This window comes from Strongylocentrotus purpuratus, unplaced genomic scaffold (assembly GCF_000002235.5).
Source record: "Strongylocentrotus purpuratus isolate Spur 01 unplaced genomic scaffold, Spur_5.0 spur5_scaffold_18, whole genome shotgun sequence".
Classification (NCBI taxonomy): Eukaryota; Metazoa; Echinodermata; class Echinoidea; order Camarodonta; family Strongylocentrotidae; genus Strongylocentrotus; species Strongylocentrotus purpuratus.
Genome location: NW_022145603.1, coordinates 34036615 through 34059779, shown reverse-complemented (window position 1 = coordinate 34059779; position 23165 = coordinate 34036615). Strand labels below are relative to the sequence as shown.

General features: G+C 36.3%; 1 protein-coding gene across 1 annotated transcript; it reads right to left on the bottom strand.

The window, feature by feature from the left end:
• Window positions 1-2244: 2244 nt before the first annotated feature.
• LOC115925590 (protein lin-7 homolog C-like) lies at window positions 2245-22094 on the bottom strand. The gene is made up of 6 exons (XM_030989754.1): window positions 22022-22094; window positions 16340-16381; window positions 12281-12429; window positions 7129-7338; window positions 5594-5784; window positions 2245-3928 (listed from the first exon to the last, which is right to left on the bottom strand). Exons 1-5 carry the CDS (start codon window positions 22053-22055, stop codon window positions 5623-5625), a joined length of 597 nt encoding a protein of 198 aa, XP_030845614.1. The 5' UTR covers window positions 22056-22094; the 3' UTR covers window positions 2245-3928; window positions 5594-5622.
• Between the last annotated feature and the right edge of the window lie 1071 nt (window positions 22095-23165).

Sequence of the window (23165 nt, the reverse complement as noted above, 5' to 3'; positions counted from 1 at the left end):
GCCATGGTGATCAATGACGTGGCTACAGGAGGAGGAACATGCTTCCAAATCAATGTTGTTGTTTTTTTAAAGAAGAAAAACAAGACTCCCTCCTATATTACCCCCCTAATTTGAGCCTTGTTATTAAATTCAGTTCATTCAATGACCCCCCCCCCCCCTTCAAATCTTGGACCCATGCTTTGCAACTGCTTGTTAATGATTATGTTGATTAAGATAATGGTTTAGCAAACACTGTGGCAATGCATTTAAATTGAAAAGACAAAATTAACTGCTAAAAATACAAATTCATATTTTGTACATGATATTAATACTTTATTACTTGGTCAATCAGGAATATTTATACATGGTTTCAAGAATCTTATACATAATCTTATAAACACTACAATTTCAAACAACATGCACATAAACTGAAGCTAAAATAATGTGGTAACAAGCTACAATAGTAAGTATGGTGAGAATAGGCCAATTTCATATCGTAACAAAATGTACGCATATGCCTATGTGAAGTGCCTCGATACTAATTATTTTATTCACTCTTTAAGAATAAATGTATCTCAATATTCCGATTTCAAATTGGATACATTAGTTGTTGCTAGGTAGGGTGCAAACATCATGGCATGCCCTACTTAACACCTTGTGATATTTTCAATTTACATTCTGACTATTGAAAAACAATTATTTGTAACAGGTGAATAAAATCATTTGGATGGAGGCAGTGAAGTATATATTGGACAATGAATTAAATTGTTTCATTTTTCTCAAAAGATGTTACAAACAAATCATTTCAATAAAATCTTGAGTAGACAGTGCCACTATAAATTTAAGTATGGTACATATTCAAAGAAGCTAGGAGAAGCCAGTCAGAAGCCTATATGATGTGTTCCTGGTCTGGGTATAGTAAACTTGATAAACTCAAAGCATGTCTAAAAGCAGACCAGAGCAAATCAAACCAGTTATCAAAAAGATTTGCAAGGAACCTGCTATGAAAGCATGTCGGCATTTTACAATTGAGATTTAAACAACCAATTTCAAACAATCTAAATGTAATTTACAAGGGTCCAGGCCTTTTTCCCACGTGAATGGTCTTGGTTCTTGGTCTACATTACTGGGGTCTGGGCCCCGTCTTACAAAGAGTTGATATTGATATTACAATTATTAGTAAAACGGAAACCTGCAATTAATTGCAAGATGATATCAATCAAAGTTGTGATTGATACTTGATATTGACACCTATATAATTCAAGAGTCTCTATTCTAACATCTTAAAATTCAGTACATCATGCTTCAACCTTAGATCACCTGCAGTAAACTTTTGTTAATCTTGATAAAGGAATATACCTCTGTTTAAAATTCTACATGAAGTAAGTTGTTCATTTAAAACTGTTAGTATCTTAGCAGGAACAGGGAATGTAAAGTCACCGCAAATTTCCATTATACAGTCAAACCTGCTTCCATAACCACCTGTCTACAAAGACCCCTTTTTGTGTTTCCCTTAGGCGGTCGCTATAGACAGGTTTGACTGTATCATGTAAGCAACGATAGTCTGGCTACCTGTATTAAACTCTACAGTTGAACGCGATTTAATAGTATAATGTTAATAGCATAATGTTAATGGCATAATGTTAATAGTATAATGTTAATAGTATAATGTTAATAGTATAATGTTAATAGTATAATGTTAATAGCATAATGCATGTTCTGATAAACATTTCAAACTTGGCCGATACAATATTTTATCAAGGCATGCAAGATGATGCAACTCTAGTTGAAATAACACTTCATGTTGAAGATGCAGAGCTTAAGTTGACATAATTTGACATATTATGAACTCCATTAACAGAGGAAAGCTATGCAAATTTGTCACAAATTGTTTCCAATCTAAAAATCTAAAAATCTGAAATGCATTGTGAAATTGTGCCTAGGAATCAGATATGATTATCACTAGTTAGCCGTATACATTTGGTGCTATAATATTTACATGCATACTTTGCGACTCATTTTTAAATAGCCTTGAATTGAATGCCTCAAATTGAATGACTGAAGAAGAAAAAAAAATGTATTTTACCATAGCTCCACATGAATAGCTCTATGAATCGATATCTAACTGAATTTTCTTATCCTACAAATTTTGGCAAATTTGACTTTTCTGAAGTAAAATCTTCCAATCCTTTCAATCTACTTACCCCTAGCACAGTGCCTTCATTCCATTACACAGTAAACAATCAGAATATCTAAAAATTTACATTTTCTATGTTCATTGAGAATAATATTAATAATATGAAGCTACCGTTATACATATCGCAGTACACTCTTCTATATTTACAAATGATTGGCAATTTTTCTTCACCGTTACAAAATGTATGAAAATCTTCCAATTATATATGATCAATTATCTCTTTCTCTCTATATATTACTTGAAAGGTATAGATGAATACTCGATACATGTTTCAGAACTTCAAATGCAATTCTCAGTTCATCCAACACAATTCATTTGATGCGTATTCTGTATGATATTAGGGGACAAATTTAAATGCTAAAATGAAAGATGATTTTAAAATCCAAAACACTGACAACCCAAGCGATATCTTGGGGCTGTTCCATTAGAAGCTGTATCTTTTAAAGTCCTTCCTGTTTATTCTGTTTAATCCAAGACAGAAAAATGAAACCCAACATAAGATTTGTTTTTGTTCACCGTATGCAGCACCTTCCAGAAGGCATATAGAATTGCTCAAGATAGGATAAAATGATTTTAATATGTTTGTGGAGCCAACGTCCTTAGGAAAAAGGTGACAGCGAAGCTAAGCTTAGTATGCAAGCAATAAGGATGACAGATGTATACAATTGTTATCAGGTAATTAATAAGTATGAAGGCAGTATAATATAGAGTTATATACTAGTTATAAATAGCAAACATGTAGCATGTGAAGCAACACTTTGAGATTCTTATAAAATACATTTAAGATGGTTATTGAATGATACAAATTGCTTCTTAAAAAGGTAATGTTAGCATACAATTAAAAACAAGAGAATATTGGTACATCGTTTGTGCTCTAAAACTATCTTTAGCAAAACTAACAACTACTGACAAGACAGCCATTGCAAATGCACACTTTGAAATCCACCATGGAAACATTTGGCAACTACTTGAAAATAAGGCTTTTTGAGCTGCAGTCGAATGTACTTGTTTGTCTTGGATAAATTTCAAGTTGATATACAGTGAAACCTGCCTTAGTGACCACCTGCATATAAAGCCCACCGTTCTATAAAGACCACATTTTTTGTTTCCCTGGATGACCTTTTCTCATAAAAACTTGTACTAAAGGAACCTGTACATAAAGACCACCTGCCTATAAAGATCACTTTTCTTGTCACCCTTGAGTGGTCTTTATATACGGGTTTCACTGTACCACACGATTTCCATCGAGATTCAGGATGGGATAATAATCAGGCTCAGTATTACATGATTTAATTCATATCTAGATGATTAGATTAATTTCAAAAGTTTAATTTCAAAAGAATAAATACATATGATAAGTAAGATTGAAGCATCTCTTTAAGTAGTTAGCAATTCCAGATTTTAGCCAAAAACTTACACTGACTTTAAGCACTTGACAAGCACTTCCATTGGATATAATGCAAGTTGTTTCCAATGGGTTAGTCAGTGGAAGGGTGGGGGAGGGACCAAAGCACACATAAGAGGATGAGTTACTCCACAGGAAATGGACATCCTAACAGAGATGATGACCTTTGACCCCTGTTGAACCAGCATCACCCAATGTATACAAGCTCATTAGGAAATGCAGGTTCAATACATAATACATAGATGGCAGCTTGTAGCAGTATATAGTCGCTTCACACGCTGAATATTGAGTCCAGTTGTTGGTTTATAGGCAAGGAACATTGCATGAAATTCTGCTTCCGATACAACCTGGATGAGAGAGAGAAGAGACGGAGGGAGGGAGGGATATAAAGAGAGAGAGAGAGAGAGAAAGAGGAGACGGAGAGAGAGAGAAAGAGGAGACGGAGGGATGGAGAGAGAGAGAGAGAGAGAGAGAGAAAGAGAGAAAGAGAAGATGGAGGGATGGGGAGAGAGAGAGAGAGAGAAAGAGAGAAAGAGGAGACGGAGGGATGGAGGGAGAGAGAGAGAGAAAGAGGAGACGGAGGGATGGAGAGAGAGAGTATTATGAGAGAAAGAGAGCATGGAAGAAAAAGTGAAAGAGAAAGTGAGTATACAGAGAACAGAAGAGAGGACAAGAAACAAGAACAGAAACAGAGAGAAAGGGCGGAAGATGAAGACAGAAACAGACAAAACCACATAATGAAAGGAGAGAAGAGGAGGGGAGGGGAGATGAAGCAAAGAAGAAAGGAAGATATTTGATTAGAATGTCAATCAGAAAACATAAACATGAACTCATTTTTATACATGGCTAACTCAACATATCACCATCGATATAATATGCATCTGTCATTTATAATAAATGATAGTCAAGAGAGTACAAACAAAATGCATTAAATTTAATATCATCATTTAACAAGGGAAACGCTCTCGGCGGTCTCGCCTGCATAAGGCAATTCAATATGATAAACCAGAACGTCAATGGCGTAGCTCTCATCCGCATCTCGCAACAACAAATATCCTAAATTTTATGTGGTACACTTTTGAACTGGTCAAAAAATAAAAATTTGATGCCCTGGAAGGTACATAATTTCATTTCATTTGCATAAAGTACCATAAATAATCAATGGAGCAAAATCTCACAATTCCGTGTAGAAGTTTAGTGTTCCAAATTTAGCTCTACCAGATAAGGCAAACCAAATCAAAATCGGTCAAGAAATGAGGGAAAAGAAGCAATTTTTGTTATTTTTGGAATAAATTTTGCATAAATTACCATAATTAATTAATGGAGAACAATTTCAAAATTCTGTGTAGATGTTTAGTGTACCAAAGTTAGCTCTACGATATAAAGCAAACCTAATCAAAATCGGTCTAGAAATGAAGGAGAAGAAGCCTTTTTTGTGATTTCGAATAAATTTGCATAAATTAGCATAGATTTGTTGACCTTAAATGACCTTTGACCTTAACTTAGTGACCTGAATGATTGGGGAGACTTGATAACCCTATAGTCCAAGTTTCATTGACTAAGAACTTATACTTTCAAAATTATATCAAAAATTCAAAAACTTAACCTTAGGTTAAGTTTTCAATGATGATGCTACAACATAGTCCAAGTCTGTTGACCTGAAATGACCTTTGACCTTGACTTTGTGATCTGAAATTCTACTCACATGATTGGGGATACTTGATTACCCTATAATCAAAGTTTCATTGACTAAGAACTTATACTTTCAAAATTATATCAAAAATTCAAAAACTTAACCTTAGGTTAAGTTTTTGATGTTGACGCCGCCGCCGCCGCCGTCACCGGAAAAGCGGCGCCTATGTCTCGCTTTTTTGCTACGCAGGCGAGACAAAAATGAACGTTTAAAACATTATACAATGACAGATTTCATAAATGCTGAAAAGGCACAATATGCTCTAGAGATAGAATTAGGTATCACAGGTAGATTTTCTACTACTGATATGAGAACTTACTACATGAAAGTCAATAGGGGGTAGTGTGTTCATTCCGGTGACATCTGTCGCCGACGTGCTGCCCTCTGTCGATCAAATCTTGTCTCCATTTCTTCAAGCACCTTGGGTGTATATCTCACAACAAGCTTGACTCTCTCTGAGGCGGACTTCAGGAGCTCCACGGCTTTCTCATGCTGCTCGCCCTCTACAGACTGAAACAAGACAGTCAAAGCAAGGTCAATTGTATAATTTATTATGACATAGCAATGAGAAGCCCATCTGGTGGTCAAATATTGCAGATGCATAGTAGTTGGCTCTCATGGGGAATTGGACAGCATTCAGGTTTCCCCAATAACAGGTGTTGTCAATCACCAGGATTAGCCTTAAGTTTTATAACCAACAGGCCTTATGTAATGCTCTGCCTTTTCCACCCAGTCCCCATATGGTGAAGTTATTATCATACATTTCCCTCACCCAAAGACTCTCCGAGAGAGTAAGTGGTATTTCTTGATGGGACTACAGGTTTGCAGTGTGCAGACTTGTACACCCATCAATGGTATTTCCACTCAGTCTGGTGTCATTGATATATGACCTACTGCACATGGAAACTGACGACCCTCTCCCTTCAATGTCTGTATATTTAAAAAAATCTAGTTTCTAAAAACAGAAAGGCTTCCAGGTAATAGTTATTTACTTTGGTCCTTTTAACTAATTGAAAAGTGGATATCATCAACAACAAAAATATAAAAAATCATTACCACTGTGATTTTTTTTTAATTTCACAAACATGCAAATGCTTTTGGGGGCAACTTGTTCTGGGCCCGTTGCACAAAACTTCCCATTGATGGTAATTACATGGAAACCTTGATTTTGATTGGCTGTTGAGCCCTGTTACCATGGTAGTTGCCACTGATGGCAAAGTTAATATTAATGGTAAGTTGTATGCAACAGGGCGCTGGATAAATGTTCTCTTTACCCTTACACACACAATTCACCCCTCCCCCCCCCCCCCCCCCTCTTTAACAAAAACAGCTCCCATGTTTTGTATATTATGCATAAAACAGCTTTCTAGTTGAACAATGATTCCTAAAATTAATTTAAATCCGCAAATTAAAGATGTTGCCCTCACTTTCTTCATGAACTTTGAAGTTACTTTGTTGGTTTGTCAAGCAATATTCTGTGCTTGTAAGTTGTAGTACATATTATCCCATGGTTATATTTGTTAGGATTCTGCCTCGAAAGGTCAATGGCCTATGCGGTTCCTTTCCACATTTTCACGTTTCACTGTAATGTATTGCTTATATATTCATATGCTCAGGGGATAATTTGTCTGGATCGCATCGCAATTTGCTATGCATTTTTGCATGACTGCTATACAAAATATCTTTTGTGTAGCAGTTTTCTTCCATAGAAATGTACAGAATTTCATTTGAAATATTTATCCATCGGCTGAAATTGCTAATCATAAAATTATTCCCTGTATGCTATTGTTCATAATATTTATGGTATTAATTTTATGTTTTTAATGGAATGTGGAAAATAAAACTTGACCTTACCACACCATTGACCGAGAGTAGCTGGTCACCCCTCTTCAGGCCCCCGTGTCGATGGGCTACACCCCCAGGGATGATCCTTGAGATATAGATGGGTGAGTTCTGCTCTCTGCCTCCCATCACATTGAACCCTAAACCTTCATCCGTCTTAGGGAGTTCAACGACCCTTGGGTGGGCGTGGCCCTCGCTAGCTGCAAAGGCTGCTACGGTAGCCTGGAAGACAAAACAAAGAAAGAAAGAAGGACTGATTAACTTAGCTGCAACGGCTGCTACTGTAGCCTGCAATACAAAACAAGCAAAGAAAAAAGAACTGATTAGCTAGCTGCAAAGGCTGCTACGGTAGCCTGGAATACAAAACAAAGAAAGAAAGAAGAACTGATTAGCTAGCTGCAAAGGCTGCTACGGTAGCCTGGAATAAAAAAATAAAAAAAACAAACAAAGAAAGAAGAACTGATTAAAGTTTTTGATTGGGACCTAGTTGAAATTCTGAAACTAAAAACATAATGTTATAAACTTAGAACATCATATTAATATTATCGTATTACAACATGTATTTTATTCTTCTTCTTCTTCTTCCAGTATAGTACAGACCGCCGTTGGCGTATTATCGTACCTTGTGCTTGTCAAGTGCCGAGTGTACAGTGCAAGTATATAGGCTCTACAAAAATTCTATTGTTTTGAAACAATATTATTCTCTACAGCATTGATCTCTGCAATCTCTGCAAATTTTTACCTCTTTTTTTTCTTCAGCCCCTTTCTCTTCAGCTGGGCTCCACACCAACTTTTTTTTGGAGGGGGTTGGAGGGGGATTTTTAAAGTTTTTACAGTCTCTATGTACGAGCCCTTTCTAAAAATGTCAACATCATGAGGGTTCAGACTTGAATTTTTGGTGCCACTTGTTAGTGCTGAGCCCTGTCTTAAGTTTCTCTTTCCATATTGTATCTATCCTTCCTTCCTGATCATCTAACATCTTCTCTTAAACATCAAATTTGTCTAACTACGTTAACGATTTTCCCTGACAACTATATATATATTTACATGTACACATTAATTGGCAACTATCAATGCAATATGAAATATGTACCGGGTATACACATTCTATTTTGGAAATATGATACTTCGCTGAAAAAAGAAACGGTCAACAAGAATATAATCGTTGCCTCTGTTACCAATGGCAAGAGAAAGTCACACAATTTAAGGGAAACCCATCATGTCCTTGATTATTTCAGAGTTAAAATATTAATAATAGGCCGAGTTAATAACAATAAATAATATAATAACCTCATCCTGTATATCGTCCAGGATCCGATAAAACTTTATTTAAAAAGAAAATCCTTGAAAATTAGACCACAACATTTTGTAGACAATGATAATTTAGAGTTCAGGAAATATTTGGTTGAGACGGGGCATTTAAATATTTCCTTTCAAAATGACCAATTTCCTGTCAGCCGGCCAGTTTGATCTCAAATTACCACAAGCCACCTGGCCTGAAACAGAATTCCTTTTCAAGCTTGCAACTTACTGTAGGCAAAAGATATTAAAGGCATCGGTTAAAGGTGAAATTCAAAGAAAATCACAAATGTGTCAACTAATGTATCACTAGAAACTGGTAAGCTAACAGATGGCCATCGTACACGTTTTAGGTCAACTACATATCGGGTGATTTATAAAAATACAAATACAACCACCTCCATAGCAGCTGGGATATGCGAGAGATTCGCCGGAAAAATAACGATGTTTTAATGACGTCACTATATGGACCAATACTGCCCAAGCAGACGACATCCCATACAGAATGAACATAATTGCAAAGCTGTTATTTGTCAAATTATAATGAGTTTAGTGTATATAAATGTAATGGCATGTCAAACCATTCAAAAGTGGATATGCCCCGATTCTGGTAACTAAAATCTTTTGCTTGTAAATACACAGGATAGGGGTTAATTAACAATCAAAGAAACCAGACTTTCAAATTGAAACCCGCCCGGAATGATATTAAGGACGGCATTTGTTCCCTCTTGAACCGCCGAACATACCGCGGTGGGTGCAGCTGAATATACAATGGCGTCTTATTTTGTTTACAAGCGACAGATTCCTTTATTTTTGTATCGCTGCATTTGTCATCAAAATAAAACCATGCGCAGGGTTTAGAGTGAGGCAATAAATTATACATTTAGCCTGACGGTAGTGAACTAAGAGAAAGAACTTAAGAGAAGATGAAAACACAGGCACTAAAAATGTGTGAGATGTCATGGGACATCGTCTGCTTGTGCAAATCATGTCCATACTGTGATCTCACATATCTCAGCAGCATTCGGAGAGCTTCTCAGGTGCTATGCCGGGGCTGTATTTAAGCGTTTTGTAATTTATAATAATTTTTTACTTGAAATGTTCCCAAGCATTGAATTTTGATAACCTTGTCGAATCAAAGTTTCAACTTTGCAATAAGGAAAATAAAGTTAGTTTTTAAAATCAATGAATATCTACTTTAACAATGTTCAATTTGATATGCATGACCCTACGTGTTATCAGTGTCTGTGATATGGTGTAATATTGAAGCCCTACAAAAATTGCGCTTCAAAATGATCATAAAGTGCCTCAAAAAGTAAAATCCTTTGAGTGACCGGTTTTACCTTACTCAATTTCCCTGATAGACTGTAGTGTTATAAAAACCGTTATATTTCCATTTTCAATCATAAATATCTTGATAATCAGACCGGCGATTGGCTTGTAAAATTCATGGGATTCCTGACTGAAGGTAATTATGATTGCAGCATGAGCTAAATCCAGGATTTTGTTTCAGAATCTGAGGCAATGTTACTAAATCACTTTAAACCCACAAACACACACATTAGAGCAGGGGATATCAAATTAATTTATCATCCCAGGCCTTTTCCTTTCTGTCTTTCTTTCATAGAAACATTTAACACTGCAACATTCTTGCTACATGTATTACACACCAATTGGGTTCATAATAATTCTGTTGACAAAACTTAAATGTATTTAATGTGATCATGTAACCAATTATTGCAGTAAGGCATCCATTACATGTGCCTATATTATGCTTAAAATGCAGAAATGGTCAGCAACAAAGACAAATTTATTCGACTGGCAAAATTCTAATCCACATATTGAACAGTTTTTTTTATACCTCTTTATTTCAAATACACGTAGCTAAACTCACTGTATTTCATGTAAATGTATCAACAATCCTATATCTTCTTCTTCTTTACGTGCCATGTCCTGAGACGTTGGCGACCATGGAATGCCACAACTCTCTGTCCCATATTCTATGAAGTAATTCATTCTCCCTGAGATCAATTCCACTTTCAGAAATCCCACTCCTTAAGCTACTCATCCACAGAATCCTCCTTCTACCCCTACATCTCCTCTCCTCTATTCTTCCAGTCAGTGCAAGATTTTCCAGACCATTCTTTCGAATAACATGACCCAAGAAGCTCCCTATATAATAACCTCAAACTTGCTTTCCTTCCGTGTAATGATTTAGTGAGATCATTCAGAATCTTAATTGATTGACTGATTTTGCTTTAATACACAATGCTTTAGGAGTCAATATCAATGCAGTGCTTATCATAATCACTAGGATTCAGAGAGAGGTTTAACAATTACTTGATATCAGTTAAGCTGCAACCTTTGACCTTTAAAAATCAGGACAATTGAACTGATAAATCTAAATCTTAGCTTCACAAGAGGAACCATTTTCTAAAATAAATGTGTTTTTGTATCTGTTTAAGCTCTACATGAATGCTTTATATGTAGTATGTTATCATTAGGGACTTTTAGATTTGCGTGGACTGATACGTGTGACGTCCATTCAAGGCAGTGCATTAAAAAGACGTTGACCGTAGCAATCCACATTGTCTTCGTGCAAATCTAAAAGTCCCTATTGAAATGTAATTCATCCCCTTGAAATCTTGAATAATAATTTATAATGGAATTGATTATTACACAAATCCACATTGTTCTCCATCTAAATCACTGTTAAACTCTGATACGAATCAATTAAAGGTTAATTCTTCCAAAGCAATATTTTGTCTTGGATTTGCAGAATGAATCTGTCATTACCAAACAATGTTTAGTGTTGAGCTGAATAAATATATAACTGACAAAGAAAATGAAGTGAGGAAGGGCAATTTCCATGGGCCACATCGATAGTCAAAGGAGACTCAATGTTACAGCTATTCATGCAGCTCAACATATAGAACTGACATTGGATTATTATTAGCCTTGGCATTTATCACTGAGGGATATAACTAGTTATAATCATGCATGTTTACCTTCTATATTAAACTAAGTAAGAGTAAATGAGAAGAGAGAGAGAGAGAGAGAGAGAGGGGGGAGAGAGAGAGAGAGAGAGAGAGAGAGAGGGAGAGAGAGAGCGAGGGCGAGAGTTGGCTAGATAGCAAGTACAAGAGATACATGTAGGACAGAAAATTATGTGGGTGGAGTACCTTGTTTCTAATGGATGGGGATATGTCCAATGAAGCCCTATTTCCAGTCTTAATGATCAACTGTTTTCTAATTTAAATGTATGTCCATGTCCACAGTATTAACAGTAACACAATACAATTATACATATAGAGACCTCGGTCCAAAGCAACTCCCCTTGTCCTCATTATCAATTATCATTTACATGTACATCAATATTGATAATTTAACCATTAAAACAGCTAAGTAAATTTACAAATTTGCTATGGATATAAATTTGCAGGGCTAATGTTTTGCAGGGCTAATATTTCCAAAGATCTACAAATGTGTATATTATATACACCGGTACACACAATATATATTCCCAAAGTTGGTGTGCGCCTTGAAAACAACTAACATGAAGATATTAGACAAAAAATATATTATAATTTTCGTGGCAAGTTTATGACCTTTATTACAAGAATAAGTATGAACACCACATCTTTCATTCCTTGGTCGTAACTTTGCCCCTTCCTTCCGGATCCCCTTGGCATACTATATTCTCCTTTTAACAAGTACAAGTATGAACACAGTATGATGCTTACCTTGGCTGTAGCATTAGCTCTGACCTCAGGATCTCCTTGTATTTCTACAGTCTCATGGACATGTTCATACTCACAGCTTATGATCTACACAAGTACAAGTATGAACACAGTATGATGCTTACCTTGGCTGTAGCATTAGCTCTGACCTCAGGATCCCCTTGTATGTCTACAGTCTCATGGACATGTTCATACACCTCCCTCACAGCGTTGAAGAAATCGCTTTCTAAGATGGCCTGTAAAGCAATCAGCTTCTGTGTAGGCAAGCCAGACTCTGAAGCCGTGGGGAAAAAGATAAATACAATGCTAATAATTATCATTAGGTTTAAATTCTGCTAGTTCCAATATTTTTTCAATTACAAGCAAGATTGAGCACGCAATCTTTATCTCTCTACTGAGAAGTGGGTGCAACCAAAATTTATTTACAACAATACAATGCTATTAATCATAATATCATCTCTACCCCATGACAATACGGCAATTCCTTTGATGGTTTAAAAGCTTTTCATCCCCAGTGTCACAGACTTCTGAACTCCATTGATACATGTACATACTTCATGACTCTCCTCATGATATGACAGTATATTTAACTTCAGACTCAAGTTCAAGTTCAAGTTCACTTTATTCAATACTTTCATTAAAAATATACAAAGGAAAACAAACATATAAAAGTTAGAATATAATACATGTATCAATATATAACATGAGGATAACACGAGTAGAGAAGACATGATGTACAAGGGAAAAACATTATGTTAAACATGTACATTAATGAAAGTATTTGGAGACTAGACAGGAAGGCCGGGCCTTATGTAAAAGTCTGTCTCCAGTAATTGTGTAAAAAACTAAGTACATTATTTAAATTTTGTATTTGTTATAAAAAGGAAGAAAAAAAGGAAATAATTTGCATTCACACATACACTCTCTCCCATACACACTTTTCTGTCTGATGAACATTAAGAATATAGGTTATTGCACTATTGAGTATTGCTTTAACAAGTACTGTTTAAATTTTCTTTTAAAACTATTTAGTGATGGACTCAGTCGAATATCTATGGGTATGTCATTCCAAATTTTTGGACCCCTGAAAAAAATTGTATTTTGGGAAACTAGTGTCCTTACTCCTGGAATATTAAAATTATTTGAAATCCTGGTCTGGTGGCCATGAATATTCTTATTAAGTTGAAAATATTGTAAAATAGTATTTGGTAAAAGTTTTTTTAAACATAAATACATAAAAATTGCACATTGATAAACATAAATATCGTTTACTTTTAAACAATTCAGGTTGTAAAAAAGAGGTATAGTATGAGCAAGGTATTGGCTGTGCGATATAATTCTTATAATTTTCTTTTGTAAAATTAAAAGCCTATTTGTATTTTGCATACTAGAGCATGCCCATACAAGAATACAATAATTTAAGTGGGGTAATATTAATGTATTATACAAAATCATCAATATTTCTTTAGGTAAAAATTTCAATTTATAAAATACACCAACATGTTTAGCCAATTTATTGCAGACGACACCAGTGTGTTCCTTCCAATTTAATTTATCATCGATTGTGACTCCTAAAAAAGTTAAATGTGTAACATGTTCAATAACAGATTCCTTAACTTTAACCTTTATTTGGGTAACATCAATGTTTTTTTTGGTAAAAATCATGAAGTGTGTTTTTTTAATATTGATTACAAGTTTATTTATATATAACCAATCAACCAGTTTAGCAAATTCTGTATTAAACATATTTTGAAGAGATACAATATCTTGATGGGACATAAACACACTAGTGTCATCTGCAAATAATATCAGTTCTAGCACTTTTGAAACATTACAAATATCATTTACATATAAAAGAAATAATAATGGCCCAAGAATTGAGCCCTGGGGCACTCCACATCTTATCGCCATTGTCTGTGATTCACATTTTTCTAGAACAACATATTGTTTGCGATTACTTAAATAACTTTTGAACCATTCCAGTACAATACCTCTAAAACCATAACATTCCAATTTTTTTAATAAAATTGAGTGATCAAGAGAATCAAAAGCCTTGCTAAGATCTAAAAACAGGCCAATAATTATTTCTCTATTATCAAAGGCATTTGTAACTTTATGAATAAACTCAGTAATGGCAGAAGAAGTAGAGTGTCCCGCTCGAAAACCAAATTGTTTGGGAGTAATGATATTGCATTTTTCCAAGAATTTATATACACGACTATATACACATTTCTCTAAAATCTTTGAAAAAATAGGAAGAATAGATATGGGCCTATAATTTGATAAATTATCATTTGATCCATTTTTATAAATAGGAATAACCTTTGCAATTTTAAGTTTGTCTGGGACAACACCAGTATTTAAAGATAAATTGATAATATCACATAAAGGGTAACATAAAATATGAATAACATTTTTAACCAATGTGATATCCACTCTATCAAAACCAGAACTCTTGCCATTTTTAAGTTTAGAAACAATATTAATAACTTCTTTTGGTGTACACGGAGTAAAAAATGCAGATGAATTATTTTTTATTACATGTTGCATACAGTCCCCAGAATTTACAAAAGAAGAAGACAGTGTATGGCCTATATTTACAAAGTATTTATTAAAAGCATTACACATTGCTGCTGTCCCATTTATCATTGCATCATTGCACTGAATTGAACTTGGTAGCACCTTCTTCTTTACACCCCTACCCAGTACTCCATTGATTATTTTCCATGTGTTTTTCATATCGCCTGCAGCATTTTGAAATTTACCTTTAAAATATGCTCTCTTTGTTTCTTTAATTTCTTCAGTTACCTTATTTCTGAAATTCTTGTATTTTTCATGTCTTTCTGGAATAGGTTTTTTAACATATCGTCTGTATAAGTAACATTTTTTATTACAGAGTTTACGTAGTGGTTTATTAAACCATGGTTTATTTTTGAATTTCTTTTTAACTGACTTTTTAATTGGAAAGCATGACTCGTAAATATTTAAATACTTTTGCAAAAAATCATTATAGGCTTCATTAGCATCATGATTTTCAACAAACCAACATACATTCATTATTTCATTTACAAAAAGCTGTGAATTTTCTTTATTAAAATCATGTTTAAATGAAGCATGTTCCTTTTTAATTTGTAACTGTAGATTTGAAATTGAAAAAACTGGAAAGTGATCACTGACATCACCAAGGATAACACCTGCAAATATTTCTTGTAGATCATTAGTAAAAATATTATCTAACAAGGAAGCAGAATGATTGGTTACACGTGTTGGAGTATGAATAAGAGGGTAAATGTTGTTAAACATACAAACATCAAGAAATTCATTGACTCTCTTGCAAGATGTAACTTTTAATAAATTTAAATTAAAATCACCCATTAAATACAATAATTTATTTTCTTTTTTTACAATATTTAAAATTTCATCAAATGATTCAATAAAAGATTGCACTGATTGGTTTGGTGGACGATATATTACCCCTACTATAATATTCTAGACTCCTACATGTATACTTGACAAGTCAGACATTTCAATCTATCTTTTCTTCAAATACCTCACATACATTTAAATTAACTCAAGTATGCATTCTTTGATAATAATTTTCATCAAAACATGTTTCTCTGAAGTAATTCTTCACTTGACCATCAAATAAAGGAAGTTCATAGAAAGAGAAAAAAGAGAAAAATTCATCAAGGCTAGAGGTGAGAAATTTAGGAAATTGATAAATTATCTGGTCTTCTGTGAAGTTCTCAAATATGCAGATGAAAATGAAATTGAATACATTAAGAATCTTTTCACAGAAAACACAATGTCTTAAATAATAACTTCAAATGACAGCTTACTACATGAACATGTTTTTATTGGTACTTTCCATAATCATGAAATAAAAAAGAACACGTACATTAGAGCTTTGCAGTTGTTTTGCTTTCCTCCACAATTAGTCAATCCAGTACAAGCCAGGCCTTAAATTTTAATATTTTTAGGGCAAGGCCACTTTTTTCTGTAGGGCACATTCCTATATTACAGCACAAATAGGAAGAATTGGAAAGGGCACACAAAATCTCCAAGGCCGATGAGAGGGGCATTGAGGCCAATCAAAAGGGCATCCACCATCCACGGCCATGGATTACATTAAGCTCTGACAAGCAATACAACTAAAAAGCTAGATATCGAAAGGAAATACTCACGTTGCTGTAGATTTTGCAGCAACTGAACCGCACGGTTGACATCTAATAAAAGAAGACATAAATTGATTTGATAACAATTTGTAATGAGTCGTAATCATTTAAAATTAATCACAACAATAGACATCACCTACACATTCATACAATTTTGACAGGGTTTTGAACTTTGGAGAACCCAAGAAAAGTTACTCAAAATTGTTTTGTATTGAATAGATCCAATTAAAACTAAAATATGGCAAACATAGTTTTCATAGTTTTCATCAGCTGGAGACGGCTTTCTTCCAGAAGCTTTGGTATTCAAGGTATAAGGTAGGCCTATTCAAGGTATATCATGGAATTCTAATCTATCATTGTTTAACACTTTTTGTAGACTATTAAATATTAAAAATTAAAGAGTGACAAGTTGGTCGACTTAAAAAAAACTTTCATTGGAGCTGGTGCAGCCATCATGATGATGATAAAATCCAAAAATATTCATTTTATGTGAATTCATTCTTGTTTTTTTGCTTGATGCCCTGTAGATCTAGACCCCTATTCATTTAAACATAAATTAGAGGATCTAGGTAAATTTCATTGTTTTTATCATAAACCTTGACGGGTACGACCAATGGCTGAAAGTTTTGTTCGTTTAGTCTAGAGACTTTTGAACACGGACTCTGATCTCACAATTGCTTGATCTGCTTTTATTCGATTTTTTTTTCAATAACAAATTCTAAGAAATAAATGAATTAGGGTAGAGTGCCCAGTATTCGGTCACTTAAGGGGAAATCACTAATATTTTGAATTCTTACCTCTTTTATTTGGCAATCTACCCATCAAAAGAAAAGAAATTTATTCCTCTGACAGGATTTTATAGTCACTTAAAATATAGAATAATGATAAGCAAAATACTTCCGAAAGAAGACGGAGCATTTTTCTGCCCAGAATTCGGTCGCGCCGATTAGAATTCGGTCACGCGATTTGTGCGTGGTATCTCCGTTGCGAGGGAGCGTAGCGTATTTGCGCACTATTTTCACACAATTGCGCGATAAAGCACTGAATGTCAATGCGTTGACCGAATACTGGCCGAGCGATACCGCATGGCAAGGGTATCGTATAAATACCTCTTGCACATCGGCAAGTGCGTCATTTGCAAATTCGCTGCTTTTGAGCGAACACGGAAGTGATTCTCTTCACACACATACTAAATTCATTCTGACAGCACATGTACTGTATAAGCTGATATTTTCGCGTACAGATATTTTCGCGAATGACAGGCTAAGAGACATTTTCGCGGGTCGTTGCTTTCGCGAATGACACTTTTGCAGTACTAAGTACTGTACTGTACTTCCGTATTAATTCACTACGCCATGCCTACACGCCATGCTACACATACCATACACAAAGCTATCGGAGAAGACACACCTCCCTGACCAGAGTTAGCTTGTGCGACATGCATACACAAAACATATCGCACAGCATCGCATCGCATCGCACTCGCACTACAAGCACTGCATCAGCACATAGGGCGCTCGTTAATGCCAATATGGGAAACCCCACTATAGGGAATTCCCGCTAGTGGCGATGACGTAGTTTTGAAAGCACATGTACTAGTACTGTGTGACGTTGCTTACTTGTGCGGCGGGCGTTCAGGCAGTGGAAATTGTTTTGTGTGTCATGTTACGGGTGTTATGCCTGAGAGTGTGTGTTTGTGGATGTTGTTTACTTGTGGTGGTAGATTTATTTTGAAACGATGAAGTCCGTAGGTCCAAACAATCATAGATTCAGTGAGTTGTTTCAGTGAAATGCAACACATACACACACGGACTCGGTACACGTAAGTACATGTACACACACAAGTTTAAGCAGCCCATACAGTAGCCTCTTGTCGATGCCCTCGCGCTGTTGGAGTCTCTAAATTCTGACGAGCGAAGCGAGTCAGAGAAACCGAGGCGCTCGCGCTGAGGGCCTCTTGACAAGTGATCTGAATTATATATTCATGAGACCCGATTTCCTACTGAATTATGCATGTCTAGACCGCAGCGATTGTGTGTGTGTACGTGTGTGTTCGGGATTGCCCAACTAGGCTAGTCTGCAAGCACAGACCCTAATTTGACACTTTATCAAAAAATCATTGTGCCTTGAGAGAAGCCTAGCCCAGCTATCTACTGGTACCTACTGGTTGTACCAATATAGGTCAGGAACAGCTATAGTACGTGGCATATGGTAGTCTTATAGTGCACACTCTCTGTTACGCCTGACCAGGGTTTGTGCTTGCAGACTACAACTAGGCGGCCAGTCTCGCTCTCACGGAGGGAATTCGCACAGAGCGGTAGATATTACGTCATAGTACATGAGTAGCTCTCTCTGATTGGATGACTTTCACCGAACTCTGCTGGGTCGGAATATTCGCCAAACAAAGTAAAACATTAGAAATCCAGATCACTTGTCAAGAGGCCCTCAGCGCGAGCGCCTCGGTTTCTCTGACTCGCTTCGCTCGTCAGAATTTAGAGACTCCAATAGCGCGAGGGCATCGACAAGAGGCTACCCATACAGTAGAGTACTTACCGTACCGGCAAATAGAGGGAGAAGGCTGATCGATTTTAAGATAGGGGTGCGAGCGTAATGCATGGTGATTAAAATACCAAGTTGACAACGGTTACAGAAGAGTAAGAGACGTTTGAAAAATGATAACTTCCCCACTTGCTGTCGCGGAAAGTGGAATCACCGAGTGAGTGTTGCAAGCTGTGCAAATGCAACCGCTGCTACACAATAAGCTGAGTGAGTGTGGGCGCGGCATGTACATGTTCGTAGTAGTGGCAGTGGCTAGGCAAATGGCGCTGGCGATCGAGAGGATAATATTACGCTGATATTTTCGCGCTCAGGAATGATGAGGTGGTAATATTTTCGCGTGTTGATAATTTTGCGATAATTTGCAATTCGCGAAAATTCGCGAAAATAAAACCCTCGCGAAAATAACAGCTTATACAGTAGTTGTTTCGCAATAGACTTCTACATATGGCTATGCATGTTAGCGCATGTGCTAAGAGAACGCGGAAGTGCGGAAAGTTGTGCGACACTGACCAATTTCGAGCTAAGTTGGAGATCATTCCGGGGCCCTAAATCTGATTTAATTTTGAGAGTTAAGAAAAATTGTTCAGCTGCCTAATTTGTGCAAGTTTCGTGGCTCATAAATTATTTTTTAAATTGTTACAGCTGTTGAAACGGCTGTCTGACCGAATACTGGGAATTGACCGAATACTGGGCGCGCTACCCTACACTGTCTTAAATATGAAATATCTTACTTGTTAGTTCACAATATTTCAGAATTTCAATTCACCAAGTCTGAGAAATAATTTTACGACAAATCTTAGTTTTATTTTAGAATTCACTTTCACTTTCGGCCAGAGCCGGAGCCAGAGGCAGAGTAGAGATGGCCACCAAACTCAACTAGAGTAAAGATCCCGTTTTCGGCCACTTAAGACAAAATCCTATTTTTAGGACTCTTTACTTCCTATTTATTATCATTTCTTGTTCAAATCATGAAGCAAATATTATTATTATTTAAACAAAAAAAGAATCCCAGAAAAAAATCCAGAATTGCCATGACAATATTCATTTCAATTTTCACTGTTTTGGAGCCAGTTATCGGCCGAGCGTTTCAGTTTACGGCCGCATGTACAAAGTCAATAGGAAGCGCTCGCGCGCGCCGTGCATTTCCGCGCTGATGTACAGCACAAGCGGGCGGAGCAGGTATCCCACGCCGGAGCTCCCTGGTGCTCGCCTGGCCGAAGACAGGCACAGCGGTGATCGGAAGTTGGAATCTGAATTAGACAGAGATATCGTGTGTGCGTCGCGGTGTGCGGCTGCATTGATTTAATACATGCGATGAGATACTTTTGAGCTTGCGACTAGCACAAAATCGGGCTCTAAATCTGAAAAATACTTGAAATAAAGCTCATTTTATGGTACCCATATTTCTTACAGACACGCGTAAGATACTCGATTTTTCAGATTTGGGTAGTGGGACCGGCGATTACATCGCTAAAATGTGATATTTTAGGATATATTTTCCATTGCAAATGTGGTTCTTCAGTGACACTGGCATGGTATGGTATGTGTGGGATATGTGTTATGCTATTATGCGATGTATTTTAGAGTGATTTTACCTTGCGTCCAACCAATCGGCCGAAAACTGGAGCTGGCCGATTACCGGCTCCTTTACTCTATAGTAGGGTGTCTGAACGATTTTTCAATTTTCAATTTGGGATCGTTTTTCACCATTTTTGTTTGATATTTGAATAAAAGATGTTATCAGAATAATACATTTCAAATTTCAAGTCTCACCGATGTTTCTATCAAAAGTTACAGCCCCTCCAAAACGCTGGTATATTCATATCATTTTGGTCAAAATCGACGAAAAAGACGTCTACGCAGAGTGATGTTGTTTTGCTAAATTTAGCCAAACAGCTGTATCGCGCGATATGCAAGCGTATGCATATCGTACGCATGCTGCTAAGCCAATCCGCGACTTGCAGCTTGAGCTACGCTGTCTCCGCGACATGTGCCATTGACTAGTATGGTTGGCGTTCGTCGCACAATAAACCCGGAAGTGAATGCACGTTATAGTCAATGGCAATATCGCGGAGATGTCTCCGCGATATTGCCATTGACTATAACGTGTATTCACTTCCGGGTTCTATGCCGCGAATGGCCACCCATACTTGAATTTGGGGTTTCGTTCGTGCGCGGAGATGTTACGCGATGTAACCATGGTTTGGACTGAGCGGAGCGCACGCCCCCTCATTAGCTGATCCACCAAATAGCGAGAAGGGTATTTTTAAACTGTTATCAGTTGTGATCCCTGGGGGCTAGCGAAAATACAAGCACATAGAATTGTTCCTTAGGACTGGGACTACTTATCGATCGGGGCGTCATATCTCAAAAGTGACAAACCTCAGAGTTAGCCAGGACACAATGTTTCAATTGCTGTTTTGACCAAGATATTTTTAGAATTTCGGGGGCTACGCCCCTTTAGAAATATTGGAATTTACCTGCTCTTTCATATGACACCTCATTTATTGATTATCACCTTCAGGATCACAACAGATAAAGGTTTGAATCTCGAATTGAAAAAAAAAATTGACTTTTTTTGCATGGTCGCGCAATGCACGTAGACTGCATAGGGATGCGTGTAATCTCTATGGGAAGAATTTTAGCACACAACATCGGGTGCGCGATCAGACACCCTATCTATAGTATTGGCAATCTAGATTGTCAATATAACATTACAAGTTGAAGCTCATTTTTATTTTGCTGAAAATTCGATTAAAAAGGTTTGAAAGTTCAAAATTTGTGAGAGTTTCCAGTCATCAACCCACCAATTTTGCCCGGTCCACGTCCGCCGGGCCAACCCTAAGCTTAGCCATGCCCTCCCTGCCCTCTCCGCCCGCCCGGCCATCCCCCGTCAATAAACGTTCAAGCGACCCTTCTTCCTGTAAACAACAGCTAGTCGCGTATGAAGATGGGCGTAATCTGCAGAGCGGATAAAAACACTCTAATTTTCACACTTCCTCACATCACCACTCGGAAATTCTTACTTGATAACGATTAGAAGATACCATATTTATATAATAATGCACAAAATACTTAAATATTGGCGACATCCAAGAGATATTTGTAATTACAAATGTATAGTATATTTACCTCTGTCGAGTGTAAGTTCTCCTGTAGAAGCCATTTTGTCATCTGTAACATGACGTCATTCAGTGTAGTCTAGTCTATTTACCAGTTTCTAATTTTTCAAAATCAAGACATTTCTTAGTTTCTTTTATTTATTTATTTATTTATTTATTTCTGATATTTATACAGGGTAGCACATATCACCAATTTGGTGGTCTTCCATGAGGCCCTGTTTGGTAATAATAAAACAAATAACAGCATCAAAAACAAAATAGATAAATACACAAGCATATAACAAATACAAATTAATATTATTGGTATCCCCATGAAAATGAATAACTGTTCATACAAGAATCATCCTTGATCATTTACAAGAAATAGGTGAATGGAATTTTCAATTTTTTTAGTTTTTTTAAACTTTCATTTAATAATCTGATATAGCACGGGATACCAAAATTGTTATATACATATTTACATTAAATTGCTCTTTAACTAATACACTTAGGTTGTTTACAAGATAGCTGAAAATGGATACATTACATGTATGAATACATGATATAACGATAACCATGTCAACCAAATTTCATAATTTTGCTTCGCACGAAAACTCCAAATGTTCACTTACACTTCATCTACAGATAACAGGGCTTTTAGAGCGTGTTTAAAACTGTTCAAAGTACTATGGTGACATTTTGACAGGACTTTTAAGTTGGTTCCATACTCTAATTCCAGAAATTAGAGGACTATTTTTATAAGTGTCCGTCCTAAATTTGGGTACACACAATGCATCCCTTACAGCATGTCTTGTATTGTGATCATGTAGTGAACTAACATGGTGTAAATCTTGTTTTAAGTATGTTGGTGCCATTTTTAGTAATCCTCAAAAGACTACATACTTAACATTGCTTATGGTGTGAGGAAAGATTATTGAGATAATTTTATTGATATCCTTCAATCTCTTAAATTTCTTATGCCTAGTTGACACTTTCACGATTTTCGGTTCCCGCATAGTTCACGCACTGAAATTGCATCATGCGTGCCAATGCGTGGACACTTGCGGGAAGGGGCGGGACGATGCGCGGCAATGCGCGGCAATGCGTGAAGAGCGAAAAAAAATTTCAACATGTTGAAAATTTTGCCACGCACTTCCCGCATTGCAGCAGTGCGT

Excerpts from the sequence above, each read along its gene's own strand:
- LOC115925590 (XM_030989754.1), bottom strand. The coding sequence starts at position 22,055 with ATGGCTTCTACAGGAGAACTTACACTCGACAGAG. Across the intron at positions 16,382-22,021 it reads AGAACTTACACTCGACAGAG|ATGTCAACCGTGCGGTTCAG; the intron begins GTAAATATACTA and ends TTCTTTTATTAG. Across the intron at positions 12,430-16,339 it reads GCTGCAAAATCTACAGCAAC|AGTCTGGCTTGCCTACACAG; the intron begins GTGAGTATTTCC and ends CCACGGCTTCAG.